Raw genomic sequence first — 26,439 nt, 5'->3', positions numbered from 1 at the left:
CCTTCCTAACAGTATTGTGGGTATACCCGCACCAGTTGGACTCACCAACAACATCTCAAGGACAATTAGGCATGGGCAACAAATGTTGGCCCTGCCAGCGACGCTCACATCCCCTGAATGAATAATAATTTTTAAAAATTGGTCCTTAGAGCCTACTCTGCCATTCAACAAGATCCTGGCTGGTCTTCTACCTCAACTCCACCTTCTTGCAAAATCCCCATATCCCTTAATTCCCTTAGTACCCAAAAATATATCGACCTATATCTTGAATATAGTCAAGAACTAAGCATCCACTGCTCTCTGGGGTAGAGAATTCAAAAGATTTACAACCCTTTGAGTGAAGAAATTTCTCCTCATGTCAGTCCTAATCGGTCGACTCCTTATTCTGACCCTGGGTTCTAGATTCCCCAGCCAGGGGAAACATCCTCCCAATATCTACCCTATTAAACAAAACAAACGGGCATAAGAGCAGTCTGTAGTGCTCCAAATGTTGCACCAAATAGCAAATAAACAAATTTAAGCCTGCAAGTGACCTAACGTACAATATCATTTTACAAAACGCCAAAGGTGTTCATTTCAAATTCTGCTGATGCTCATTTTACAAGGGACATTAGCTTTTTTTGTTTTGGACAGGTTAAAGCTTACTCTAAGCAGCAGTCAAAAGAAATTGTTACAAATATTCTTCTTCTTTGGCCTCCTTATCTTGAGAGACAATGGGCAAGCGCCTGGAGGTGGTCAGTGGTGTGTGGAGCAGCGCCTGGAGTGGCTATAAAGGCCAATTCTGGAGTGACAGGCTCTTCCACAGGTGCTGCAGAAAAATTTGTTTGTCGGGGCTGTTACACAGTTGGCTCGCCCCTTGCGCTTCTGTCTTTTTTCCTGCCAACAGCTAAGTCTCTTCGACTCGCCACACTTTAGCCCCGCCTTTATGGCTGCCCGCCAGCTCTGGCGAATGCTGGCAACTGACTCCCATGACTTGTGATCAATGTCACAGGACTTCATGTCGCGTTTGCAGACGTCTTTAAAGCGGAGACATGGACGGCCGGTGGGTCTGATACCAGTGGCGAGCTCGCTGTGCAATGTGTCTTTGGGGATCCTGCCATCTTCCATGTGGCTCACATGGCCAAATATTAATTGTGCATTAATAGAGTGTTTAATTATATTCTGGTGGTGGGCATTAACTGGGGATTCACGTGTACCATATATAGGAGCAGACTGAAATTGCAGTTGTTGGATTTGGAGGTGCATGTTTGTAATGTGCATTTGTGTAAATAAAAGCTTATGGAGTGTGTAAATTATAGGTTCCATTCTACCCTCCATTGTCTCGCTTTCTGGAATAGAACAACAAACACCATAAGCGCTTGCAAAATAATACTGCAGAGCTCTAATTCTTTAAAAGATCATTCTCAGCATCCACATCCTTTTAAAAAAGACAGTCTGTTGAGAGTGGTGATGATACTATTGTGAGAAAATGTTTTTGTTTAAATAATGCCAAATGGCATCATGTGAGGAGATGCTTCAGCGAAGTTGCTGAGGTTGGCAGTGCAAGGGAGTTGAGGTTGTAATATGCCAGCTTTCAGCTATTAATCAAATTTTCTTCCATAATTGCCACCTCTATTTGTTCATTAAATTGTGTTGATCCTTCAGCAATACTGTCATCAGTTCATCAACAAAAAAAGACAAACTGTCATAAGAATTTAAAGAGCAAAATCTTTGGAATGAATTGCATAGAAATCATACAACATAGAAGGAGGCCATTCGGCCCATCGTGCCTGTGCCAGCTCTTTGGTAGAGATATCCACTTAGTCCCACTCCCCTGCTCTTTCCCCTTCAAGCATTTATCCAACACTCTTTTCAAATTTACTATTGATTCTGCTTCCACCAACCTTTCAGGCAGTGCATTCCAGATCAGAACAACTCATTGTGTAAAAGCATTTCTCCTTGACCCCCATCTGGTCCTTCCGTCAATTACCTTCAATCTGTGTTCTCTGGTGACTGACCCTTCTGCTGGCAGGAATGGTTTCTCTTTATTTACTCTCGCAAAATGCCTCATAATCCTAAAAGAATTTTATACTTATCCAGGTACGGGATGTTGGTGTTGGGATATTTTGATACACTGAATGCTAGTATCAAGCTCTTCCAGATCCACATAAGTAGATTAGATGAAGAGTAAACACTTCCACTACTTTCCTCAACCTGCTGTCTGAGCACTAACCTCAAGCATTATTTATCTCATTTCTACAGCAGCCATCATCTGAATTGTCTGGTTCTGATTGACAATGTGTGTGGAATTCAGTGGCAACTTACTGCTTTGGGCCCAATTTTATCTTTTATAGAGCTATTAAGAGACAAAGGAGACTTTGGTTCCCTTTGTCCAAACTAGACAAGGCATTGAAGTGGATGATCAGCCATGATCATATTGAATGGTGGAGCAGGCTCGATGGGCTGAAAGGCATACTCCTGTTCCTATATCCTATATTCCTAGACTTCGGGATATTAAATGTGTTGTTCCCATTCAGTGGCACAGTGGTTAGCACCGCAGCCTCACAGCTCCAAGGACCCGGGTTTGATTCTGGGTACTGCCTGTGTGGAGTTTGCAAGTTCTCCCTGTGACCGTGTGGGTTTTCGCCGGGTGCTCTGGTTTCCTCTCACAGCCAAAGACTTGCAGGTTGATAGGTAAATTGGCCATTGTAAATTGCCCCTAGTGTAGGTAGGTGGTAGGGAATATGGGATTACTGTAGGGTTAGTATAAATGGGTGGTTGTTGGTCGGCACAGACTTGGTGGGCCGAAGGGCCTGTTTCAGTGCTGTATCTCTAAATAAATAAAAGAGGATTCAAACACGAAGTGTTGTCTTTAAGCAATGCAAGTTGTGGATAGGTCTATTTTGTCGTTAGCCCTGTTTTGTTGGTGATCTAATTTGAGGCCTATTTTTCTCCTCTGTTTTGAACTACATATTGCACTTTTATTGCACATAAAAGTACAGCTTTTAAAACATTTCCTTCTATTAGCATCATTCTTTTTCCAATTTTGCACTGGTCAGATTGAAGCCTCTTTATTGTCGGAGCAGCTTTGCAGTCAGTACATTTCCTGGAAACATTTTCCAACATGCTCATCTACTTTTCAAGATAACAGCATAAAAATAATAGATCAGCTGTGAATGATCAATCTGAAGAGGCGAGAGGCAAGCTGGAGGAGATCATTTGCACCAAGGATGTGGGATTAATGACACTAATGGAGCCTGTGGATGCACTGCAAACCCACATCATCCTTGTGATGACTCGAAAATGCAAATGGATCTTACCAGAAAATCAATGATTGCACTCTGCAAAGATGCTCTCAGTTCACTTGTATCAAAGAACAAAGACACAGGGAGAACTTGCAAACTCCACACAGGCAGTACCCAAAACTGAACCCGGGTCGCTGAAGCTGTGAGGCTACTGTGCTTACCACTGCACCACTGTGCCGCCCAGTGAAAAAGCATACATGTTTGTGGTTATAACAATATAGAATGACCTCGAAATTACAGCACAGAAAGTGGTCATTTGGTTCAAAGGTTCTATGCCAGTGTTTATGCTCCACATCAATCTCATCTCACTCTACTTCAACTAACCTTATAATTTCCAGCTATTCCTTTTTCTCGATGGATGGATGGATGGATGGATGGATGGATGGACGGAGAAACAGATAGAACAAAGTAGTTTCTAGCTTATAACAAGTAACCAAACTTCAAAAAAACTTTAGTATTTAGATGTGCACTTGAAACGCCATAACATACAAGGCTATGGGCCGAGTGCTGGAAAATGGGATTAGATTAATTAGGTGCTTGATGGCTGGCACAGACACAATGGGCCGAAGGGCCTGTTTCTGTGCTGTATGACTCTATGACTCTAAAAATAACTCATTAGATCTGAAGTACTTTGGGACATCCTGATCACATAAAAGGTGCTATATAAATGCATTCATTCCATCTGACTCTCCTCACTGTAATATCTCTCTATTTTATCAGTGCTACTATGGTCATTACTCCTCCAAACTTTCTTCTTGTTCCTCCTAAGCTCCAAATCCACCATCCCAGTACATATCCCTCTGGCCCATATTCTCACTGGGTTCAAGCCTCATCAAACACGACTTCAAAGCCTCCTTTCCTAGTACCTGGAAGCTAAACACCATACCTCCTTCATGCTTCTTTTACTACAATCTTACAAGCCACTAGTGACATCATCCAACTGCTGTTGCTTGGTTTGTCTAGTTGGTTGTTCTTGATTTGTAATCCCTCATGGCCACAGCCCATAGTATCACCATTAGTTTCATCAACACTATATCCTTTCCTAAAATGGGTATTGTATCACAGTGGTTATGTTACTGGACTAATAACCCAATGGCCTCGATTAATGATCCAAAGGCATGAGTTCAAATGCCACCACAACAGCTGGGGAATTTGAAGTCAGCGAATTAAATGGATGTGAAGTTGGTGACAGCAAACAGAGAGTAATGGTGAATTGTTGTTTATACGGATGGGAAGAAGGTATATAAGTGGGGTTCCAAGGGGTCAGTGTTAGGACCACTGCTTTTCTTGATCTATATTCATGACCTGGGATGTTGGACACAATCACAAAATTTGCAGATGGCCCAAAACTTGGAAGTATTTTGAACTGTGAGAGACTTCAAGAGGGCATAGACAGGTTGGTGGAATGTGTGAAGACGTGGCAGATAAAATTTAATGCAGAGAAGTGTGAAGTGATTAATTTTAGTAGGAAGAATGAGGAAAGGCAATATAAAATAAAGGATACAAATTAAGCAGAGGGACCTGGGGAGGGCGAGGGGAGCGGGGGGTGTGGTGGGGTGGTGGGGTGGGTAGTTAGTAAGACATACTGGATCCTGGGCTTCATAAATAGATGCATAGAATACAAAAGCAAGGAAGTTATGATGAATCTTTGCAAAAACACTGGTTCAGCCTCAACTGGAGTACTGTGTCCAATTCTGGACACCACACTTCAGGAAGGATGTTAAGGTTTTGGAGAGGGTTCGGAAAAGATTTACGAGAATGGTTCTGGGATGAGAGACTTCAGTTACATGGATAGATTGGAGAAGCTGAGTCTGTTCTCCTGACAGAAGAGAAGGTTGAGAGGTGATCTATTAGAGGTGTTCAAAATCATGAGGGGTCTGGGCAGAGTAGATAGAGAGAAACTGTTCCTATTGGTGTAAGGGTCAAGAACCAGAGGACACTGATTTAAGATGAATGGCAAAAGAGCCAGAGGAAAAATGTTTTTATGCAGCGAGTGGTTAGACTCTGGAATGCACTGCCTGTGAGTGTGGTGGAGGCAGATTCAATCTTGGCTTTCAAAAGCGAATTGGATAATTATCTGAAGAGAAAATTACAGCACAGTGGCGCAGTGGTTAGCACCGCAGCCTCACAGCTCCAGCGACCCAGGTTCGGTTCTGGGTACTGCCTGTGCGGAGTTTGCAAGTTCTCCCTGTGACCGCGTGGGTTTTCGCCGGGTGCTCCGGTTTCCTCCCACAGCCAAAGATTTGCAGGTTGATAGGTAAATTGGCCATTATAAATTGCCCCTAGTATAGGTAGGTGGTAGGGGAAGGTTGGGATGTGGTAGTAATATGGGATTAATGTAGGATTAGTATAAATGGGTGGTTGATGGTCGGCACAGACTCGGTGGGCTGAAGGGCCTGTTTCAGTGCTGTATCTCTAAATAAATAAAAAATTTGCAGGACTACAGAGAAAAGCCAGGTGAGCAGGACTACCCAAATAGCTCTTACAGCGAGCCAACACTGACATGACAGCGCGAATGGCCTCCTTCTGTGCTATAATGATACTATGATTCTAAATAAATCTGGAATTAAAAAGCTAATGTCAGTAATTGTGACCAAGAAACTATCGGATGTTGCAAACATCTGTTTGATTCACTAGGGAAGGAAATCTGCCATCCTTACCTGGTCTGGCCTACATGTGACTCCAGACACACAGCAATGTGGTTGACTTTTAACTGCCCTCTGAGGTGGCCTCACAAGCCACTCAAATCACAACCACCTTCTCAACAGCAAATAGGGAAGAGCAATAAATGCTGGCCTTACCAGTGAAGCCCATGTACCATAATTATTTTTAAAAAATGTTCTATTTCTCTGATTCTGACCTCGCATTGACACCCATCCCTTTGTATAACTGGTTTAAAGCCTTTTGCCATTGTGTCCAACTTTCTATAATTCCCTACCTGAACCTCTCTTCCTCTTCAACTCCCTCTCTTTCCTCCTTTAATAAATAATAACAAAACTTTCCTTTTACATGGCAACACATTCCGAGGCACTTTGCAGAAAAACAATCAAATAAATGGATGCTGAAACCAAAAAACAAAAATTAGGAAGGATGACTAAAAGCTTGGGCAAAAGAGGTGGGTTTTAATGAGGGTCTTAACAGAAGAGAGGCCGATGGAGATGTAAAGAGTTTTGGAAGGGAATTCCAGAGAGTGGGACCTGGTTGCCTGACGGCACAGTCACTCATGGCGGAGGGAACAGATGGTGAGGAACAAGAGGCCAGAGACAGAGGAATACAGACTGGGGAAATGTAAGGATGGAGGAATTTTCAGACATATGATCGGGTGAGCCCAGGAAGGGATTTACTGCAATTTGAAATTGGAGATGTTGGGAACCAAGAACAGGGGTGATGGGTAAGCAGGATGTTGGGCAGTATTGGAGACAGTTTTGGATTACCTAAATTTTATGGAGGGTGGAGGGTGTAGAGCTAACTACGACAGCACTGGGATACTGGAGGCTACAGATAACCAGGGCACAGATGAGCGATTCAGCAGCAGATGGGCTGAAGTAGCAGTAGAGGCAAATGATGCTCCAAAGCTGTAAGTAGTTCTTTATGATGGTGAGGATATGGGACCAGACACTCAGCTCAAGACCAAGGTTGTAAACAGTCTGGTTCAACTTGCAATTCCTCAAAGCCCATTTTCCTAATCTCTCCTTCCTGGCATGGAATTTGTTTTCCATACACTTAACTCTGAAGAGTTCTGGGGCATTCCTTACACTGAAAGGCACTGGAGAACAAGAACGAGGAAGTCTTGCTACCATTGCACAGGTCTTTGATGGAGTATTGTGTGCTGTTTTGGTCTCCATATCTAAGGAAGGACATACTAACCTTGGAGGCAGTACAGTGAAGGTTCACTAGATTGGTTCCTTGGATGAAAGGGTTGTCCTATGATTCGAGGCTGAGTAAATTGGGCCTATACTCTCTGGAGTTTAGAAGAATGAGAGGTGATTTCATTGAAACATACAAGATTCTGAAGCGGGTTGACAGGGTAGGCACTGAGAGGTTGCCTGGCTGGGGAATCTAGAATATGGGGACACAGCCTCTGGATAAAGCATCAATCATTTAGCAATGCGTTAAAGAGAAATTTCATCACTCTGATCATAGTGAATCTTTGGAATTCTCGACCTCAGAGGTTGTGGATGCTCCATCGTTGAATATATTTAAGACTAGGATAGATAGATTTTTGATCTCTCGGGAAGTCAAGGGAATGGGGAATGGGCAAGAAAGTGGAGTTGAGGCAGAAGATCAGCCATGACCATATTGAATAGTGGAACAGGATCAAGGGGCTGTATGGTCTACTCCTGCTCCTATTTCTTATTTTCTAAGGCAGGATGGAAATGCAAGCTGTTTCTGCTGTTTCATTTTTATTTACTGACACAGAGGAATTGGATAAATTTATAAGAGCATTTCCTCTGCATATTATACGTGACAAAATGGCAAACCCATTTATAAAGAATGGGTTTATGATTTGGTTACATATTGTGTACAGATGTAATCTCCCCTAGGGTGAAAACAGAGTATCATTTTACAATGCAATTAATATTGATGGCTGGTTGGAACTCAGCAAATCAGTTGCAATCATCTTGCCCATCTTATGTGCCTGAGTCTTTTTGCACACTTGATCATCAGTTTCACTCTACTCCTTCACTAAGGAAAGACAAAATGAAAAAAAGGTAATTTGGCTCAGTACTCTGATGTCTTCCAAAGCTCCTTATAGAATTCATCCTATCAGGAACCCTACCTTGCTCATTTAATCTCCTGAGCGAGATAACTAAATGCAACAACAATAACAACTTGTATTTATATAGCACCTTTAATGTAGTTTTTTTTTATTCTTTCATGGGATGTGGGCGTCGCAGGCCAGGCCAACATTTATTGCCCATCCCTAATTGCTCTTGAACTGAGTGGCTTGCTAGGCCATTTCGAGGGCATGTAAGAGTCAACCACATTGCTGTGGATCAGGAGTCACATGTTGGCCAGACCAGGTAAGGACAGCAGATTTCCTTCCCTAAAGGACATTAGTGATCCAGGTGGGTTTTTACAACAATTGACAATGGTTTCATGGCCATCATTAGACTAGCTTTTTAATTCCAGATTTATTAATTGAATTCAAATTCCACTTTCTGCTGTGGTGTGATTTGAACCCATGAACCCAGAGCAATACCCTGGGTCTCTGGGTTACTAGTCCAGTGACAATACCACTGTGCCATCACCTCCCCCGAAGATATCTCAAGGCATTTCACAGGGGCATCAAACAAAATTTTACACTGAGCCCCCTAAGGAGACATTCGAACAGGTGACCAAAAGCTTGGTCAAAGAGGTAGGTTTCAAGAAGCGTTTTAAACGAGGAGTGAGATGTAAAGAGGAGAGGTTTAAGGAAGGAATTGCAGAGGATACTGGTCAGCAGAGTTTTGAATAAGCTGAAGTTTATATAGCATGCAAGATGGGAGGTCAACTAGCAGAACATTGGAGTGGTTAAGTCGAAGAACATAAGAAATAGGAGCAGGAGTAGGCTATTCAGCCCTTCGAGCCTGCTCCGCCATCTAACGAGATCATGGCTGGTCAGCTACTTCAACACCACTTTCCTGCACTATCACTGTATCCCTTGATGTTTTTAATATCTATAAATCTATCGCTCTCAGTCTTGAACATACTCAATAACTGAGCCTCCTCAGCCCTCTGGGGCAAAGAATTCCAAAGATTCACCACCCTCTGAGTGAAGAAATTCCTCCTCATTTCAGTCATAAATGGCCTGCCCCTTATTCTGAGACAGTGTCCCCTGGGTCAAGACTCCCCAGTCAGGGGAAATATCCTTCCTGCATCAACCCTGTTGAGCTCTGTAAGAATTTTGTATTTTTGAATGAGATAACCTCTTATTATTCCAAAGGTAGAAAGACGTGGAAGAAGCATGCAGGTGGAAATTTCGGCAATATAAAGCATTGTCAAATTTCTCCATGACTGCTCAGGTTAATCTAGTGAAATGCTGCTTATAATGTATGCAACATGTCGCATATCACAGGTGATATTTGTACAGTCTCATTAATACAGGAACTGCCATATTCCTGTGACATATTCGATCATCAACATTTATTCCTGACAACCTGGTTTTAATCAGGTATTGATTTTTTAAAGAAAACTTAAATTGAGACAGAGTAACGGCTTTTCTAAGTCACATTCTGAATATCCACTAGTCTGTGGAGAATTTGTTTCTCTACTCTCTAATATGTCGTGAAGGTTGCTGGCTTTACAATGTGTGCACTCTGTAACCATGGCTTCAGTTATTTCAGCACTGTGTACCATATTATTTATGCAGCTCAGCATTTCAAAGAGCAGGATTCAATACTTTCTCAATTCTCTTCTGACTTTGCTTCTGAACATGACTGAGAAGATTTATTTGACTTTACTTATCAGCATCATGAGCACAGAACTAAACACTGGTTCCACCGAGACCTGCAATTGGCCAGATGGAACAGCAGCTGCTCCGGTTATAAAATTCAACAACATTAAAAAAAAACACCATAAGCTCACCAGTTTCAGCCTGAAACGTTCATACATACACAGCAGACTTTATTGCCACTATACAATAACAAAACAGATAATTTGTTGAATTAAATTTTTTTTTAAATCCATGTCAATCAATCAATCAATCCACTAATTTTTCTTTGTTGTGCACAGCCTGTTGTTGCACTGTGAAGTCCCTTTAAGATTGCTACGTGGCCACGCCCAACGTAAAGAAAAAGCTGCTTGCGGGTGGCCTGTTTGTGGTACTGCGCAGAACGTTCTGGACTGCTGTGCAGCCGCACATTCGCACAGCTCGGAGGGAACATTGGTCACAGTCACATTTTAAGAGTCAGCGCAGAAGCAACCTAGATCATAATGAGATAGTCGTATCAGTGGCCAATAGACAGATCAGAAGGTGGTTGAATATATTAGTGGATTGTGTAAAGTTGAAGAAAAGAAAAGGTCTAAGTAATCACACTTGCATGAACTTTATAACTGCAGGGCTGGAATATGTCAACCTCAGTACAATCAGGTCAAATCTTATTAAATACCCTGTACATGAGATCAGTCCTCCTTCAGTGCCTCACCAGGGTTGGACTGAGTCCCAGGTTTCTTTCTCAGTCTCTGCCAAGTCAGCAAATCTCAGCCAGAACTATAACAGAGATGCTACAATTGGCTTCAGCACTGCTGAGTTAGCGAGAGGAACATCAGCACTTGATCACTTCTCACTAACCCATGGGTGAGGATATGATGTGAACTCAAAACAGTAAGTGGTAGGAACACTCAACGAGTCAGGCAGCATCTGCAGCGAGAGCCGCAGAGTTCACATTTCAGGTCGATGATCTTTCATCAGGACTGATCTGCTGCATGTATCTAGCATGTTCTGTTTTAGTTTCAGATTCCCAATATCCACAGTATTTCTCTTTTGTTGAGGATAAGATAAACATCAGTGCTGCTGCCCCTTGTGGTCAAATAGGTTCCAGAAAAAATAATGGGGAACATTGCAAACGGATTCAAATGGATGTTAATTTTTCAGATAAAATGGTCCAGAAAGTGGCAGGTTCAGTTCAATGTGGATAACTTCAAAATAATCAGTAAGACAGCAAAGAACTAAAAGATATGTATTTGTTGAATGTAACAGTCCCAGAATGTAGTGATCAGGGAATAGATTTAGGGGCTAATGTGGGTAATTCTATCAAAATTATCAGAGCTCTGCTTGGCTGCAGTAAAAAGCCAAATGATGCACTAGGTTGCATTAGAGGAACAGAGTATAAGGTGTTACCACTTGCTCCATAATGAACTCCAAAACCAGGAGTCATAAATACAAGATAGTCACTAATAAATCCAATAGGGGATTCAGGAGAAATTTCTTTACCCAGAGAGTGGTTAGCATATGGAACTCATTACTGCGCAACTAGTTGAGCTGAATAACAGAGATGTATTTCAGGGGAAGCTGGATCAGTAGATGAGGGAGAAAGGAATAGAAGGATATGTTAATAGAGTTAGATGAAGAGGAGTGGAAGAAGGCTCGTGGCGGGGCAGAAACAGTGGCACAGACCAGTTGGGCTGTAAATTCTATGCAATTCTTTATAAGTGTGTAAGTCATAAAGAGAGGGTATTATTGCCACCTAAGGCTTTGGTCTGAAGCCATTTGGAATAATGGGGTAACATTTCTGTTTAAAATTACTGGGCAGAATATGGCTGGCTAGCGGTGTGTAATTTTGCATTACACCCTCCTGCTGCATACCAGGAGCACAGAAACAGGAAAGCTACCATGCTATGCACACTTCTGGTCACCTAATCACAGGAAAGGCAATAGTGCCCTTGAAAGGCTATAGAGACATGTAAGGAAGGTAATTACGGTTCTAAAGAATTTCATTTTCAGGAAAGGTCAAGGAAATTGTCCCCCTTGGAAGAGAAAGGGCTGCAAGGAGATCTAATTAAAGTTTTCAAGATTATGAAGGGAATTGAGAAAGTTGATTGGGACAAATTGCTCGTGATTGTGAAGATACTCGCACCAGACATCACAGTTTAAAAATTAAGAAGTTAGAGAGGTAATTTAGTGAGGTGCTGCCATCAGCATAAAGAAAGAAAACAAAGAGCTTGCATTTTCTATAGTGCTTCTTACAACTTTAGGATTACAACTTACAGTGTCACAAAAGGTTTTATATTTGTACTAAAATCTTGGACATCTTATGTGTTTCAAAAAAAAAATGATAAAAGGATTTTGCTCAGTGAAGGACACCTGCAAAAATAACTGGAATTCCTGCAATGTTTTGAAAGGAAGTTCAGAACAAAGAGTTGAACTTTATGGGTGTTTGGAAAGGAAGTTAAATTTGTAAAAGGGCAGGAAGGTCAGCAGTTTCAAGGAAATTACAGTGGTTTGACCTTTCTTTAGAGCAGCTTGAGTGACAAGGGGGAGACACTATGTCTGGACATGTGACCATGTTCGAGAAGGTTCTTTTTCACTTTGGACGCTTTGAAAGCCTGTGAATTGGACAAAGGGCAGGCATTTGAAATCTTTGCTTGACCTGCCTGAAGCCAGAGAGAAAAGACCAAGAAAAGTGTTACCTCTCTCTGTAAAGGAGACTCGCATCTCTTGAAAAGGAATTCTGCATTTGAAAGGTAGCAGATTCCTGTTGCCTCCAGTCTCTGAAGAATGTCTGCATCCAGTGAGATTCCTGCTGCCTCCTGTGTTCTAAGAAAATCCTGAAATCTGACGAATTCTTCTATTGCTAGACTGCTGCTTCAAAACCCAAGCAGATCTGTTGCTAAACTCCTGATGGAAGACCTATGTGACGCCTGCTGAAGTTAAATTGCCATGAACACCTACCCATCACAGACTGTTCATCAACCTGGAGAGACTTCGAGTGGTATCCAATCATGTGACTCTGGGACACCTCACCACACCGAAAACATCCTACCAGAACGTGAACCTCAATTACGTTTTATTATTCCTTCTATTCCTAAGAAAGAGTTATAACCCAAAACTCCTCTGTGAAACCAGTTAACCATTTCTTTTTGAATGTATGTGTGCACATGAGGGTTAAGGGAATAAAGGGTTTTTTCATGTATAGATTTATCTCGTTAGTAATTAAGACCTATTATTTCTCTTCTAATAAATAGTTAATATTGTTATTGTTTAAAGAAACCTGGTTTAGTGAGCTTTATTCTGGGTGAAAAATACAGTGTTTAATTAGGCGAGTGTTCGGTAGGCGGGAAACTTTATTTAATACACTGTGACCTGTGTAGTAGTGGGACTGAATTAACAGTGCATTACTCCCACCTTGGTCGTAACAATAGTCAATTCAGTACTTTTTGAAGTGTAATCACTGTTGTAATGAAGGAAACATGGCAGAGGACTTGTGTATAGCAAGCTCCACGAACAGCAATCAGATGATGATCAGATAATCTGATTCAGGGCCTTGGAAGATTTCAATGTAGGTCAAAAGTATGTCTGATTCTCACAATTTCACAAGTCACAATTTCTGTTTGTGAGACATTGGAGCCTCACATAATTGGGTCTTAGAGATGTCAAGTGGATGTTTTTCACACAATGATTAATAAATTTATGGATTAAGTTATGACAGAAGGCCATTGAAGCCAAGCAAAGCAGACAGCTCAAGAGGCTTCTGTATAGAGAAGGCATTGCACATATGGTAAAAAAGTGGGTGGGCATTGTTGACTGATTAAGAAGTAACAAGCTTGTTTGGGCGGCACAGTGGTGCAGTGGTTAGCACCGCAGCCTCACAGCTTCAGGGACCCGGGTTCGATTCTGGGTACTGCCTGTACGGAGTTTGCAAGTTCTCCCTGTGACCGCATGGGTTTTCGACGGGTGCTCCGGTTTCCTCCCACAGCCAAAGACTTGCAGGTGATAGGTAAATTGGCCATTGTAAATTGCCCCGAGTGTAGGTAGGTGGTAGGGAATATGGGATTACTGTAGGGTTAGTATAAATGGGTGGTTCTTGGTCGGCACAGACTCGGTAGGCCAAAGGGCCTGTTTCACTGCTGTATCTCTAAATAAATAAATAAATAAATAAATAAATGACGGTCTTTCTAAGGTCCAATGTTTCTGTTAGACTCTCTAGCATTGAGCGGCAGATCCATACTGTGCACTTCCTTAGAGCTTTTGTAACATTGTCCTAATCTTCAAGATTACCATAAATGTGACACAGGTCAAGAATGTGGGAAATTTTGAAGAATTGATATCATTCACCTTAATGATAAACCATTTACCTCATAATCAATATCCAAAAAGTCAAATTCCCCTTTGGTTTGAAAGTGTTGTGTGTCTGCATCCACAGTAAAATTCACTTGCTTCTTATTACGTTCAACTGCAACATAATGCCAGTGTTGGTCGTCTAGGAGACTGCCCAGTATGACAGAAGAATGGCCGTTAATAGATAGAAGTGTTGTGTCACCTAGGATACCACAGGACAGAAATAAAACACGTCATTTTTCTAAACAACCATCCCAGATATTAGTCCCATTATACAGTACATATGTTGCACAGACAAGCAACTGAAATGGTGTAAAGCCTTCCGTAAATGATGACATAGTTCTATTCACAGCCCAACTCCACTTATGGCCCACCTTAAACTCTCTGTCCTCAGCTTCTGACACTGTTCCAATGAAATTCAATTAACAAAATCTCATCTTTTGATTAGTTACTTTATAGACTTCAGACTCAACATTGAGTTTAACATAGATGATAACCACCACTCCCACTTCCTCTGCAATCATTTACACCTCCTCTGGATCCATGTTTTGTTTCTATACTTAGACCAGTACTATACCAGTTATGCCTTGATTCATCATCCCACTTGTCATTTAATCACTCCTGTCTTCCACCCTATCACAGACCTACCCCTTTGTTTTTTCTACACACACCCTTCTCCCTGGCTGTGTACATGTTTAGAAATTGTTAAATTTCTTACTTCTTCCAGTTCTGATGAAAGGTCACTGACCTGAAACATTAACTTTCTTTCTCTCTCCACAGATGCTGCCTGATCTGCTGAGCGTTTCCAGCATTTTCTGTTTCTATTACTCGAAATATTAGTCCTGTGATAGTGTACATACATTGCACAAACGATTGGAATTATGCAAAACCTTCATTAAATGAAAACATGGTGCCGAATTATGGCCCATCACCACATCATCTGTGTGACTCTGGGGTGGTTGCTGTTCTGCATTTCTTTGGACCTCAATGTAAGGTGTTGCCACAGCATTGAATTCAGTGTTTTTCCCTCTTTTTCTTACCCTCCAGCAAGAGAGGGCACAGGAATGCAGCTAAGATGTAGGGTCATCCCTACATGTCTTGGACAAGTATAAAGGACTCAATTAAAACCATAGAGTGGGATGGCTAGTTGCATAGTTTGCCATTTCACACAGATAAGTAGCTGACCTCCATCCAGCAAGCTCCCAGGGTTGCATATTTGAAATCAGGAGATCGCAACAAGGGAAACTGCAGGCGCAGTTCATGGTGCAGCATATTGGGACATTCCTGCCTTTAATCAAGGCCACTGGTTTGTGATTTATTTTAATAGAACAATAGATAGAGTCATAGAGTTATACAGCACAGAAACAGACCCTTCGGCCCATTGTGTCTGTGCCGGCCATCAAGCACCTAACTATTCTAATCCCATTTTCCCGCACTTGGCCCATAGCCTTGTATGCTATGGCATTTCAAGTGCTCATCTAAATACTTCTTAAATGTTGTGAGGGTTCCTGCCTCTACCACCTCTTAAGGCAGTGCGTTCCAGATTCCAACCACTCACTGGGTGAAAACATTTTTCCTCAAATCCCCTCTAAACCTCCTGCCCCTTACCTTAAATCTTTGCCCCCTGGTTATTGATACCTCTGCTAAGGGAAAAAGTTTCTTCTTATCTATCATATCAATGCCCCTCATAATTTTGTATACCTCAATCAGGTCCCCCCTCAGCTTTCTCTGTTCTAAGGAAAACAACCCTCGCCTTTTCAGTCTCTCTTCATAGCTGAAATGCTCCAGCCCAGGCAACATCCTGGTGAATCTCCTCTGCACCCTCTCCAGAGCAATCACATCCTTCCTATAGTGCGGTGACCAGAACTGTACACAGTACTCCAGCTGTGGCCGAACTAGCATTTTATAGAGCTCCATCATAACCTCCCTGCTCTTATATTATATGCCTCGGCTGATAAAGGCAAATATCCCATATACCTTCCTAACCATCTTATCCAACTGTGCTGCTGCCTTCAGTGATCTATGGACAAGTACACCAAGGTCCCTCTGACCCTTTGTACTTCCTAGCGTCCTACCATCCATTGTATATTCCCTTGCCTTGTTAGTCCTCCCAAAATGTATCACCTCACACTTCTCAGAATTAAATTCCATTTGCCACTGCTCCACCCATCTTACCAGCCCATCTATATTGTCCTGTAATGTGAGGCTTTCCTCCTCACTATTTACGACACCAGCAATTTTCATGTCATCTGCGATCATACATCCTATATTCACATCTAAATCATTAATGTACACTACAAACAGCAAGGGTCCGGCACCGGTCCTTGCGGTATACCACTGGTCACGGGCTTCCACTTGCAAAAACAACCCTCGACCATCACCCTCTGCCTCCTGCCACTAAGCCAATTTTGGATCCAATTTGCCAAATTGCCCTGGATTCCATGGGCTCTTACCTTCTTAACCAATCTCCCATTTGGGACCTTATCAAAAGCCTTACTGAAGTCCATGTAGACATCAACTGCTTTACCCTCATCTACACATCTAGTCACCAGCTCGAAAAATTCAATCAAGTTAGTTAGACACGATCTCCCCCTGACAAAGCCATGCTGACTATCCCTCATTAATCCCAGCCTCTCTAACTGGAGATTAATCCTGTACCTCAGAATTTTTTCCAATAGTTTCCCTCCATTGATGTTAGACTCACTGGCCTGTAATTACCTGGTTTGTCCCCCTCTGCTACTCTTTTTGAATAATGGTACCACATTCGCTGTCCTCCAATCCTCTGGTACCTCTCCTGTGGCCAGAGAGGATTTGAAAATTTGTGTCAGAGCCCCTGCTATCTCTTCCCTTGCCTCACATAACAGCCTGGGATACATCTCATCTGGGCCTGGGGATTTATCCATTTTATCCCGCTAAAACAGCTAATACTTCTTCACTTTCAATGCTAATTGTACGGAATTGTAGAATCTGTCAAAAAGCTCAAGTCAGGGCATCAACCTGACAGTATTGAAGCCTTATCTCCAATCTGCTCTCCTCCCTTTGAGCCCATCTCCTAGTTGGAAATGTGGAATTCATTCTATGTTCCCTAAAATACGGGTACAAATCTTGGAAGATCGTGTAGAACAATGCTAAACAAATGAGTTTTAATTTATTTGGATACCGTAAACCTGTCAGCCTAATTATAAAGAAATAGAATTGAGCAATCCACAAAACACTGGTGGGTCCCAAGCAGTAAAAACATAACTTGATTTATTCAGTCATTGAAAACCAGTGGTCTGAGTGACAACTCTTCTATATTCTCTTCTGTTTATCATCTGTAAGAAATGATTCCTGTGCGATAATTAAATGTTCAGTTAGCACAAGGGCTGTTTTATACACTCCTCAATCCCTAACAAAGTAATTGCTTTAAAACAGAAATGAATTAGATCCATACCTAAACTGATCTGCAGTGAGAGTTTGCCTTCCTTCAGTTCCAGAGTGATGTAATCTCCCCGTTGTCCTTCCCCGTGTAAGACCACTCCATCACTCTGCATCGTCTTGAACTTCAGGGAGATGACATCTTTCACTGTGGTCATACTCTTTTGGTTGAATCTGTAGAACATGGAGCTCTTCCCATCAAAGTCAGCAACATCTGATTCTGTGAAAGCAAATCCAGGCTGTGATCTCTTGGAAATAAGCCGTACAAATTTCAGGACACTGATTGGAAGACCAGACTCTGATTGGTTTTCTGACTTAAGGTTAAGTAACAGAGCTATCTGAATTGTACAGAAGAGCTACGCACACTGTGGATTAGGGACAAAAGAGTATGGGAGAAATTAATTTAAAATGCTTTCATGGATTTTAGCTAGTTCGACAGTAAAAAACAACGCAACTCTTGCCCTTCTCCCATCAGCTTAAAATAAGAGTGGTTATAATGAGAGTGAGGATTATGAGAGCAAAGACTATGAGAGTGGGGATTATGAGAGCAAAGACTATGAGAGTGGGGATTATGAGACTGAGGATATTATAAATGTAAATAATGAAAATGCAGTTAATAAGAGCGAGGATAATGTAATTGCAGATGCTGATAATGGGAGTACAAATAATTGGAACGTGGATAATGGGAGTGTGGATAATATAAGGGTGACACTGGGAGTGTGTGAATAATATGTATACTGAAAATGGGAGCATGGGTACTGACAGTGTGAATATAAGAGTGCTGATAATGAAAGTATGAGTAACTGAGGTCCTGATGTATGTTTTTATTTTATAAGAAATGGATAAAGCAGCAGATATATTTTGAAGCTTTGCACAGTCCTTGATTGCAACTGATTTTGGAGATTTTCTTCTAATGCATTTGCTATTCCTCATCACTGTAGCATTTGCCTTTGTGTTATTTGGCAAGGCTTTGCTTCTCCATGATGCTTTCTGTGGGGATTGTAATCTTACTGAAAAGCTGCTATTATTATTACTGCTTGCAATTGTAAAGAGGTGGCTCACAGCCTTTAAAACACTGCAGAACTTTGGCTGCCATCACCAACTGAAAATCAACTCACTAAAGGGCAATGGAGATTGGCAGATAATTGAGAGTCCCCCAATAATTTGTCTGAAATGGTCGAGTAAATTCTGAGATCCAAAAGAACTAGCCGGACCTCACACAAAGACAAAGCTGATTGGAAAATCACCTCCTTTTGGTCTCTTCTGATTATTTGCATGATAGATGTCAACTGTGGCTCACTGGGCAGCTCTCTGAGTCCCAAAATTGTAGGTTCAAGTCTCACTCCAGAAACTTGAGCATGCAATCTAGGCTGACACTGCAGTGGAGTACTGGGGGAATGCTAGACTGTTAGAGGTGCCATCCTTTGGATGAGACATTAAACTGAGCTACTACCTGCTCACTCCGGCTGATGTAGATACTATATGTTCTGGTCAACATTTACCGTTCAATAAACAGCACTTAATCTGGTGCTTTTTGGGAGCTTGCTGTACACAAATTAACTGCCACATTTCCTATGTTATAACAGTGACTACACTTCAAAAAGTACTTCATTGGCTGAAAAGTGTTTTGGGACGTCCTGAGGTTGTGAAAGGTGCTATATAAATGCAAATTCTTCCTTTCTCATCAGGTCCCTAGTGTATGCATATAAGACTCGTGTTTTACTATTTTAAAAATAAGATTGATATCCTTGAAAGAGAAGTTGACAGTCTGTTGGCCTCCTGGATTGAAAGTCGAACATATACTATGTTTTCCCAAATAGCAGAATTCAGGTAACAACTAATGAACATCCTCTTATTAACATCTCACCAACTAGAGGAAACAGTGGGGGCTAAAGTCATTAGGGACCAATTTCAGGTGCGTAACTTACCAAGTACATTCAGCGCGTGCCTAAACCAGAAGGCCAAAACTCGACAGAACTTAGGCCTCAGGCCTTGTCATGCTTCCTGAAGCAGTTCGCCTATGTGGCTGGCAGCAACTCTCAGGTAAATTCTGAGGGCAGGGGCAGGTGGTGCTGGAGGAGGGAAGGGTAGACGATTGCAGGTGTGGAACCAGGAGGAGCACCACATTAAAGTATATTTTAAAAATATTCCACATTTGTCGCTGGCTGCAGCAAATTCCTGAAAAGGTGAGCAAACCCGGTGCCTGATTCCCTCAGCACTAATGAATTTCATTCAAGGATCCTTAAACAGATGTTAGGTCCCTAGAACCGCCTGCAAAATGTGCTGTTAAATATAGCAGTCGCCAATATTCTCCTTAACTTCTGTTTGCTAGGTGCAGCTTGTTGCACGGCTGTGCTTGTGTGCATCTTTAAGGGAATGTTGCTTGTGTGCATCTCGTTTGTTCTCTGCGCGGTACATTCCTGATTGCTGCATTGCCTTGCACCCACACAGCTTAGAGGGAATATTGGCAGTCGTCCGAATGCACATGCAGTTTGGGCATGGCCCGACACACAGCTAAATTCATCATCATTGCACCATTTCATGCCCTTCAAATAGGCGGAGTGATATTGAATTTCACCCCCCCCCGCCCCCACATCCCCCATCTATCACTATTTACTGGATCATAACCCATCATAATTTTGAAGGCTTGTATCCGTTTTGGAATAGCTCACGTTTACAGAGGGTGAAAGATGGGAGGTTGGCCAAAAGAGCATTGGAAGAGTCAAGTCTAGAGGTAACAAAGACACGATTAAGAATTTCAGCAGCAGATGATCTGAGGCAGGGTCAGCGATGGCGATGTTATGGAGGTGGAAGTAGGTGGTCTCGGTGATGGAGAAGCTATCGGTCTGAAGCTGAGCTCAGGGTCAAATAGGATGCAAAGTTGTAAATGGTCTTGCTCAGCCTTCGACTGTGGTTAGGGAGAGGGATGGAGTTTGTGACTCAAAATGGGTGCTTAAAACTGCACATAATACTTCAACTGTAGCCTAACTAAGTTCTTATACAAGTTTGACATTACATCTGAGCTGGTAAGCCCTCAGTATGATGATCCTTGTAGATCACTGAAGTGCAACGCTATGTTGCCAGAGATTAACCTACAAGAACATTACATAGGCTGCCTATGACTAGAATATGCCATCTAGATTTCCTGCATAGCTTGTACTTCTAAGGCGATAATACATCAAATGGTTCTGAAGTAATGCTTGAGCAGTTCCTCGATGTCATCCGACCTCTGACATATCTTAACATCCTTTATTCATGTGCCTCATGCTTTACACTGTATCCAGTCGCAGTCTGTCAGTCCTGGTTTTTGCTGTTAACACATCTGGCACGAATCGGGGCAGAGGATCTTTCAGAAAGAGGACTTGTGTTTCCTTTAAAGCACACATGAGGAAGGCAATGGCAAACCACCTCAGGTACTCTTTCACTAGTCATATTTCTTATTTCTCATGGAAGTTAAAAAATGGGTGGCTATTACAAGCAATGGAAAAGGAAAGTGCAGGACCGTGAGGCATGGAGAAATGAGCAGAGGACCTACCCTTGGGCAGATCACCACTTACATATGAAGCAGGAACAGGACTGAGACAGCAACAAGTAAAGGGAGGGGCGCTGAGGTGAGTCATGAAGTACCCGTTAGGTGACACACCAAACTAGGTTTTAATAAACCTTCAGATTAGAGGAGGATCGGAAGGGTAGGGGATGTTAGGAGGTCCATGCTTTCGACATCATGGGAAATTATGAGAGGCTCAACAAATCGTTAGTGGAAATTGTGTGTTGATCTCGGTTTGGGGTTTTCCAATATGCGCTGGTCATGGATAACCAATCAGTGATTTTCCTTCCCAGCCAACACATTTCAGCACTGTCAGTGCTGGCAGAGGAAGGGTGTGCTGGATGTTGCATTTGTAACTTAGTAAGGACCAATGGGGAAAGCTCATGGGAACAGTGGCCTTTGTCTTAAGGGTAAAATACAGCAAGCCAAGAAAGGCTGCACAGATGGAAAAGGTTTGCAGGCTGGAAGTAAGAAGAACCACCTTTTCCTAGAATCATAGAATAATAGAGCACAGAAGGAGGCCATTCTGCCCATCATGTGCATGCCAGCTCTTTGGAAGAGCAATCCAGCTAGTCCCTCTCCCTGGCTCTTTCCCCATATTCCTGCAATTTTTTCCTCCTTCAAGTATTTATGCAATTTTTTTTAAGGTTACTATTGAATCTGTATCCAGCACCTTATCGGGCAGTGTATTCCAAATCCTAACTACTCATTGTGTAAAAAAGTTTTTCCTCATGTCCCCTCTGGTTCTTTTGCCAATCACCTTAAATCTGTGCCCTCTGGCCATTGAACCTTCAGCCATTGGAAACAGTTTCTCTTTATTTACTTTATCTTAACGCTTCAGGATTTTAAACACCTCTATCAAATCGCCTCTTAGCCTTCTCTGCTCTAAGGAGAACAACCTCATCTTCTCCAGTCTTTCCACAAAGCCATAATCTCTCATCCCTGGTTCCATTCTAGTAAATCTGTTCTGTACACTCTCCAAAGCCTTCATATGTCCTTCCTAAAATGTGGTGCTCAGAATTAGATACAATACTCCAACTGAGGCCAAACTAGTGTTTTATATACATTTAGCTTAACTTCCTGGCTTTTGTACTCTATTTATAAAGCAAACAATTTATGCTTTATTAACTGAATTGTTACCCTGTCCTGCCCCTTTCAAAGATTTGTGCACAAACACCCCCAGGTCTCTGTATTCTCGTACCCCCTTTAAAATTGTACCATTTAGCTTGTAATGTTTCTCCTCATTCTTCCTACCAAAAGGCATCAACTCACACTCTTCGGCATTGAATTTCATCTGCAATATGAACCATAGAATCATAGAAAGTTAAAGGCACAGAAAGAGGCCACTTGGCCCATCATGTTTGTGCTGGCTGAAAAATGATCCACCTATTCTAATCCCACCTTCCAGCATTTGGTCCGTAGCCCTGCAGTTTACGGCACTTGAGGTGCATATCCAGACTCCTTTTGAATGAGTTGAGGGTTTCTGCCTCTACCACCGTTTCAGGCAATGAGTTCCAGACCCCCACCACCCTCTGGGTGAAAAGGTTTTCCTCATCTCTCTAATTTTTCTACCATTCATTTTAAATCTATGCCCCCTATGACCTCTCTGCTAAGGTGAATAGACCCTTCACCTCCACTCTATCCAGACCCCTCAAAATTTTCTACATTTCAATCAGATCTCCCCTCAGCCTTCTCTGTTCCAAGATGAACAACCCCAGCCTATCCAATCTTTCCTCATAGCTGCATTTTTCCAGTCCTGTCAACATTCCCTACATTTATGTCCAAATTGCTAATAGCAGGGGACCCAGAACTGAGCCCTGCGGAATGCCACTGGAAACAGACCTCCAGTCGCTAAAACACCCGTCAACAATTGCCCTTTGTTTCCTGCCACTGAACCAATTTTGTATCCACTTTACTGCATTTTCCTGGATCCCATGGGATTTTTTTTTTAACCGGTCTGCCATGTGGGGCCTTGTCAAAAGCCTTGCTAAAACCCATGTAAACCACATCAACTGCACTACCCTCATCTATCTTCCTTGTTACTTCTTCAAAAAATTTGATCAAGTTGGTATTATCACTGGACTAGTAATACAGAGATCTAGGTTATTGCTCTGGGGACATGGGTTCGAATCCCACAATGGCAGAAAGTAGAATTTGCATTCAATTAATAAATCTGGAAAAAAAGAGGTATACAAAATGAGGGGCATTGATAGGTTAGATAGGAATAAACTTTTTCCCTTAGCACAGATGTCAATAATCAGGGGGCATAGATTTAAGGTAAGGGGAGAGGGGATTTGAGGAAAAATTGTTTCACTCAGGGTGGTTGGAATCTGGAATGCACTGCTTGAAGGGGTGGTAGAGGCAGGAACGCTCACAACATTTAAGAAGTATTTAGATGAGCACTTGAAAAGCCATAGCATACAAGGCTAAGGACCAAGTGCTGGAAAATGGGATTAGAATAGATACGTGCTTGATGGCTGGCACAGACACGATGGGCCAAAGGGCCTGTTTCTGTGCTGTATAAATCTATGACTCTATGACTCTAAATCCATGCTGACTATCCTTGATTAATCCATGCCTTTCTAAGTGACAGTTTATCCTGTCTCTCAGAATAGATTCCAATAATTTGCCCACCAGTGAGGTTAGACTGACTGGCCTGTAATTATTCTGTCTATCCCTCGCTCCCTTTTTAAACAGAGGTACAACGTTAGCAGTTCTCCAATACTCTGGCACCACACCTGTATACAGTGAGGACTGGAAAATGATGGTCAGACCTTCTGCTATTTCCTCTCTTGCTTCTTTTAACAGCCTAGGGTATATTTCATCCGGCCCTGGCGATTTATCAAATTTCAAGGATGCTAATCCCATTAATACTTCGTCTCTCCCTATCACATCCAATACTTCACTCCTCCTCCTCAACTACAATAACTACATCATCCCCCTCTTTTGTGAAGACAGATGCAAAGCATTCATTAAGAACAATACCAACATCTTCTGCCCTGACACATAGGTTTATGGGTCCATTCAACCAGTCTGTCTATGTCCTCTTGAAGGCTATTACTATCTCCATCACTGTTTACTACACTTCCAAGTTTCGTGCCACTCTGTAAATTTCAAAATTGTGCCCTGCACCCCCAAGTTCAAGTCAACATTGCAGTCGTCCTAGTACTGATCCTTGGGGAACTCGACTGTATACCTCCCTTCAGCTTGAAAAACAGCCATTCACTAACTATTTCTGTTTTCTGTCCCTGAGCCAATTTTGTATCCATGCTGCTATTTCCTCTTTTATCTCATGGGCTTCAAATGTAGTGGTTTTCTATGTGAAGGACTACCCCTGCAAATATGTAAGAATCCATGAGATCTCTCCATTGGAAAACAATGACACACACCGGAAAACTGCAAATAATGGTACACTCCTTGGGATCCCCCTAGAAATATTCACACTTCTTGGGACACTTATCACCCACTGCAGATATTGCAATACCCCTTGGGAGCGCCCTGGTAATATTGAGACACCCACTGAGATCTTCTGTAAATTGCAACACACTGCTGAGGACCCCCTGCAAATATTGAAACATTCCCTGGAATCCACTGGAAATGGTGATACATTCCCAGGTACCGTATTCCTCAGCAATTCCAGAGAATCCCCATCCCAACCTCTGACAGACAGTGTCAGCTGCTCGAAGTTAAACATTGTGATCCATGCACTTGATGAACAGAAATAGGAAACTCAACAAATACAGGAAAATACAGCAATCTGATTGCAAAAAGCACCAAAATCTGATGACCTCCCCACAATCCCCTGAAATCTTGCAAACCCTGAAGGTGCTAAGGATCGTAGTTTTAAAATCTATGACTTAACAACTTAGTCTCATCTGTGGCATTTGTTTCCTATTCCTGCTGTTGGCCTTGAGGGAAGCTGTTCTGGCTGGGATCTCATTTCAGATAAAAGGAACAAATTCCAGATAGCATTACAGATTCTCACACAAGGCTGCAGCATTGGGTGGCCACAGATATAAAAGAACCAGAGCTGTGGTGAGGAAAATTTTTATTTCTTTTTAACGCAGCGAGTTGATGGTGAGCAGGAATGCACTGCCTGAAAGGATGAATCATAGAAATTTGCAGCACAGAAGGCAGCCATTCGGCCCATTGTGGTGGAAGCAGATTCAACAGTAGCGTTGAAAAGGGAATATATACTTGAAGGGAAAGCAATTTGCAGGGCTATGGGGAAAGCAGTGTCGTGAATAGTTCTTTCAAAGTACTAGCATATGTGTGATGGGATGAATGGCCTCCTTCTGTACCATATCATTCTATGATTTTATGATTCTATGTAGCTTCAGGTATCATACCACAAAAAAGTATGCTAAGTGTCAGGAAACAGTAATGATGACTATTAAAATATCAGTAGGGAGGAGAGAGACTCAGTGGACAATAAATATGGACTGAAAAGCAGAAAAGTCACAGGTTGATTATCAAGTAGGGTCCTTCCGCCAACCACTGAGGGGTCTGCAAGAGCACTGTATATTGACTTGTCCACTCACACTCAATCTAAACATTGAAGCCCTGGTGGAAATAAGAAATCATTACTGGAACAGAGCCAGTACTGTACTGTTTTATGACACAACAGATTAATCGAATACCTCACTGATAGCTGAAGAATGAGTTTATGATGAGATAATCAAGTATAATTTGATACTTGATGGCACCTTGGGTTACTACACTATCTTTTTACTGCTGAGAACTGTCTTCAAATCCAACACAAATAGATGTGATTAAAGGCTCTTCTTCTCAGTCATCTACAAGAATCTTAAGCCAAATTAACTTGGACAGTCTCAATCCAGTTCCTAATAGATGTGAGTCTACAGTGCAAAACTGCCCATAATTCAGCGGTAATTTACTAAATTCGCAATGTCACTTCAAAAAAAACCACAGGAATGGAAATTCCTCACTGCTGTAGTGCTCTATGCTGCCTACAGTCTAGGCTAAAGGCACAGTGCTGACAATGTAGAGGGAGCCTTCCATTCTAACAAGGCTGTCCAATATCTGACCTGGGACTCCAGTGCCAAGAATGTAACTTCCCATTCATCCCGGTGAAACTAATAACCTCGTAGTTATACTTATTAGGAAGGACTGAACAGGCTGGGGCTCATTTCTCAAGAAAAGAGAATGTTGAAAGGTGACCTAATGGAGGTCGTTGAAATTATGAAGATGTTTGTTAAGGTGGACGACAACAACAACTTGTATTTATATAGCATCTTTAATATAATGAGACGGCCCAAGACGCTTTATAGGAGCATTATAACCCAAAGTATGATGGAGATGTAGAGAAGATGTTTCCACTTGTCGGAGACACCAAAACTAAGGGTCATAAAAACAAGACAGTCACGAATAAATCCAGTAAGGAATTCAGGAAAATCTTTCCCCAAAGAGTG

General features: G+C 42.1%; 1 protein-coding gene across 1 annotated transcript in view; it reads right to left on the bottom strand.

Moving 5' to 3' along the window:
- The window catches only part of LOC137371880 (contactin-associated protein-like 5), a 558,385-nt gene that overhangs the window by 496,531 nt on the left and 35,415 nt on the right, over nt 1-26,439 (bottom strand). The window contains exons 2-3 of the mRNA XM_068034861.1: nt 17,477-17,680; nt 14,061-14,245 (exon numbers count right to left, since the gene is read on the bottom strand). Coding sequence (XP_067890962.1) covers nt 14,061-14,245; nt 17,477-17,680 — 389 coding nt within the window. The remainder of the gene's footprint in view (nt 1-14,060; nt 14,246-17,476; nt 17,681-26,439) is intronic.

Source organism: Heterodontus francisci, chromosome 7 (genome assembly GCF_036365525.1).
Source record: "Heterodontus francisci isolate sHetFra1 chromosome 7, sHetFra1.hap1, whole genome shotgun sequence".
NCBI classification, from domain to species: Eukaryota; Metazoa; Chordata; class Chondrichthyes; order Heterodontiformes; family Heterodontidae; genus Heterodontus; species Heterodontus francisci.
Note: the sequence above shows the minus strand (reverse complement) of the source record. Positions and strands in the feature narration are given on the sequence as shown.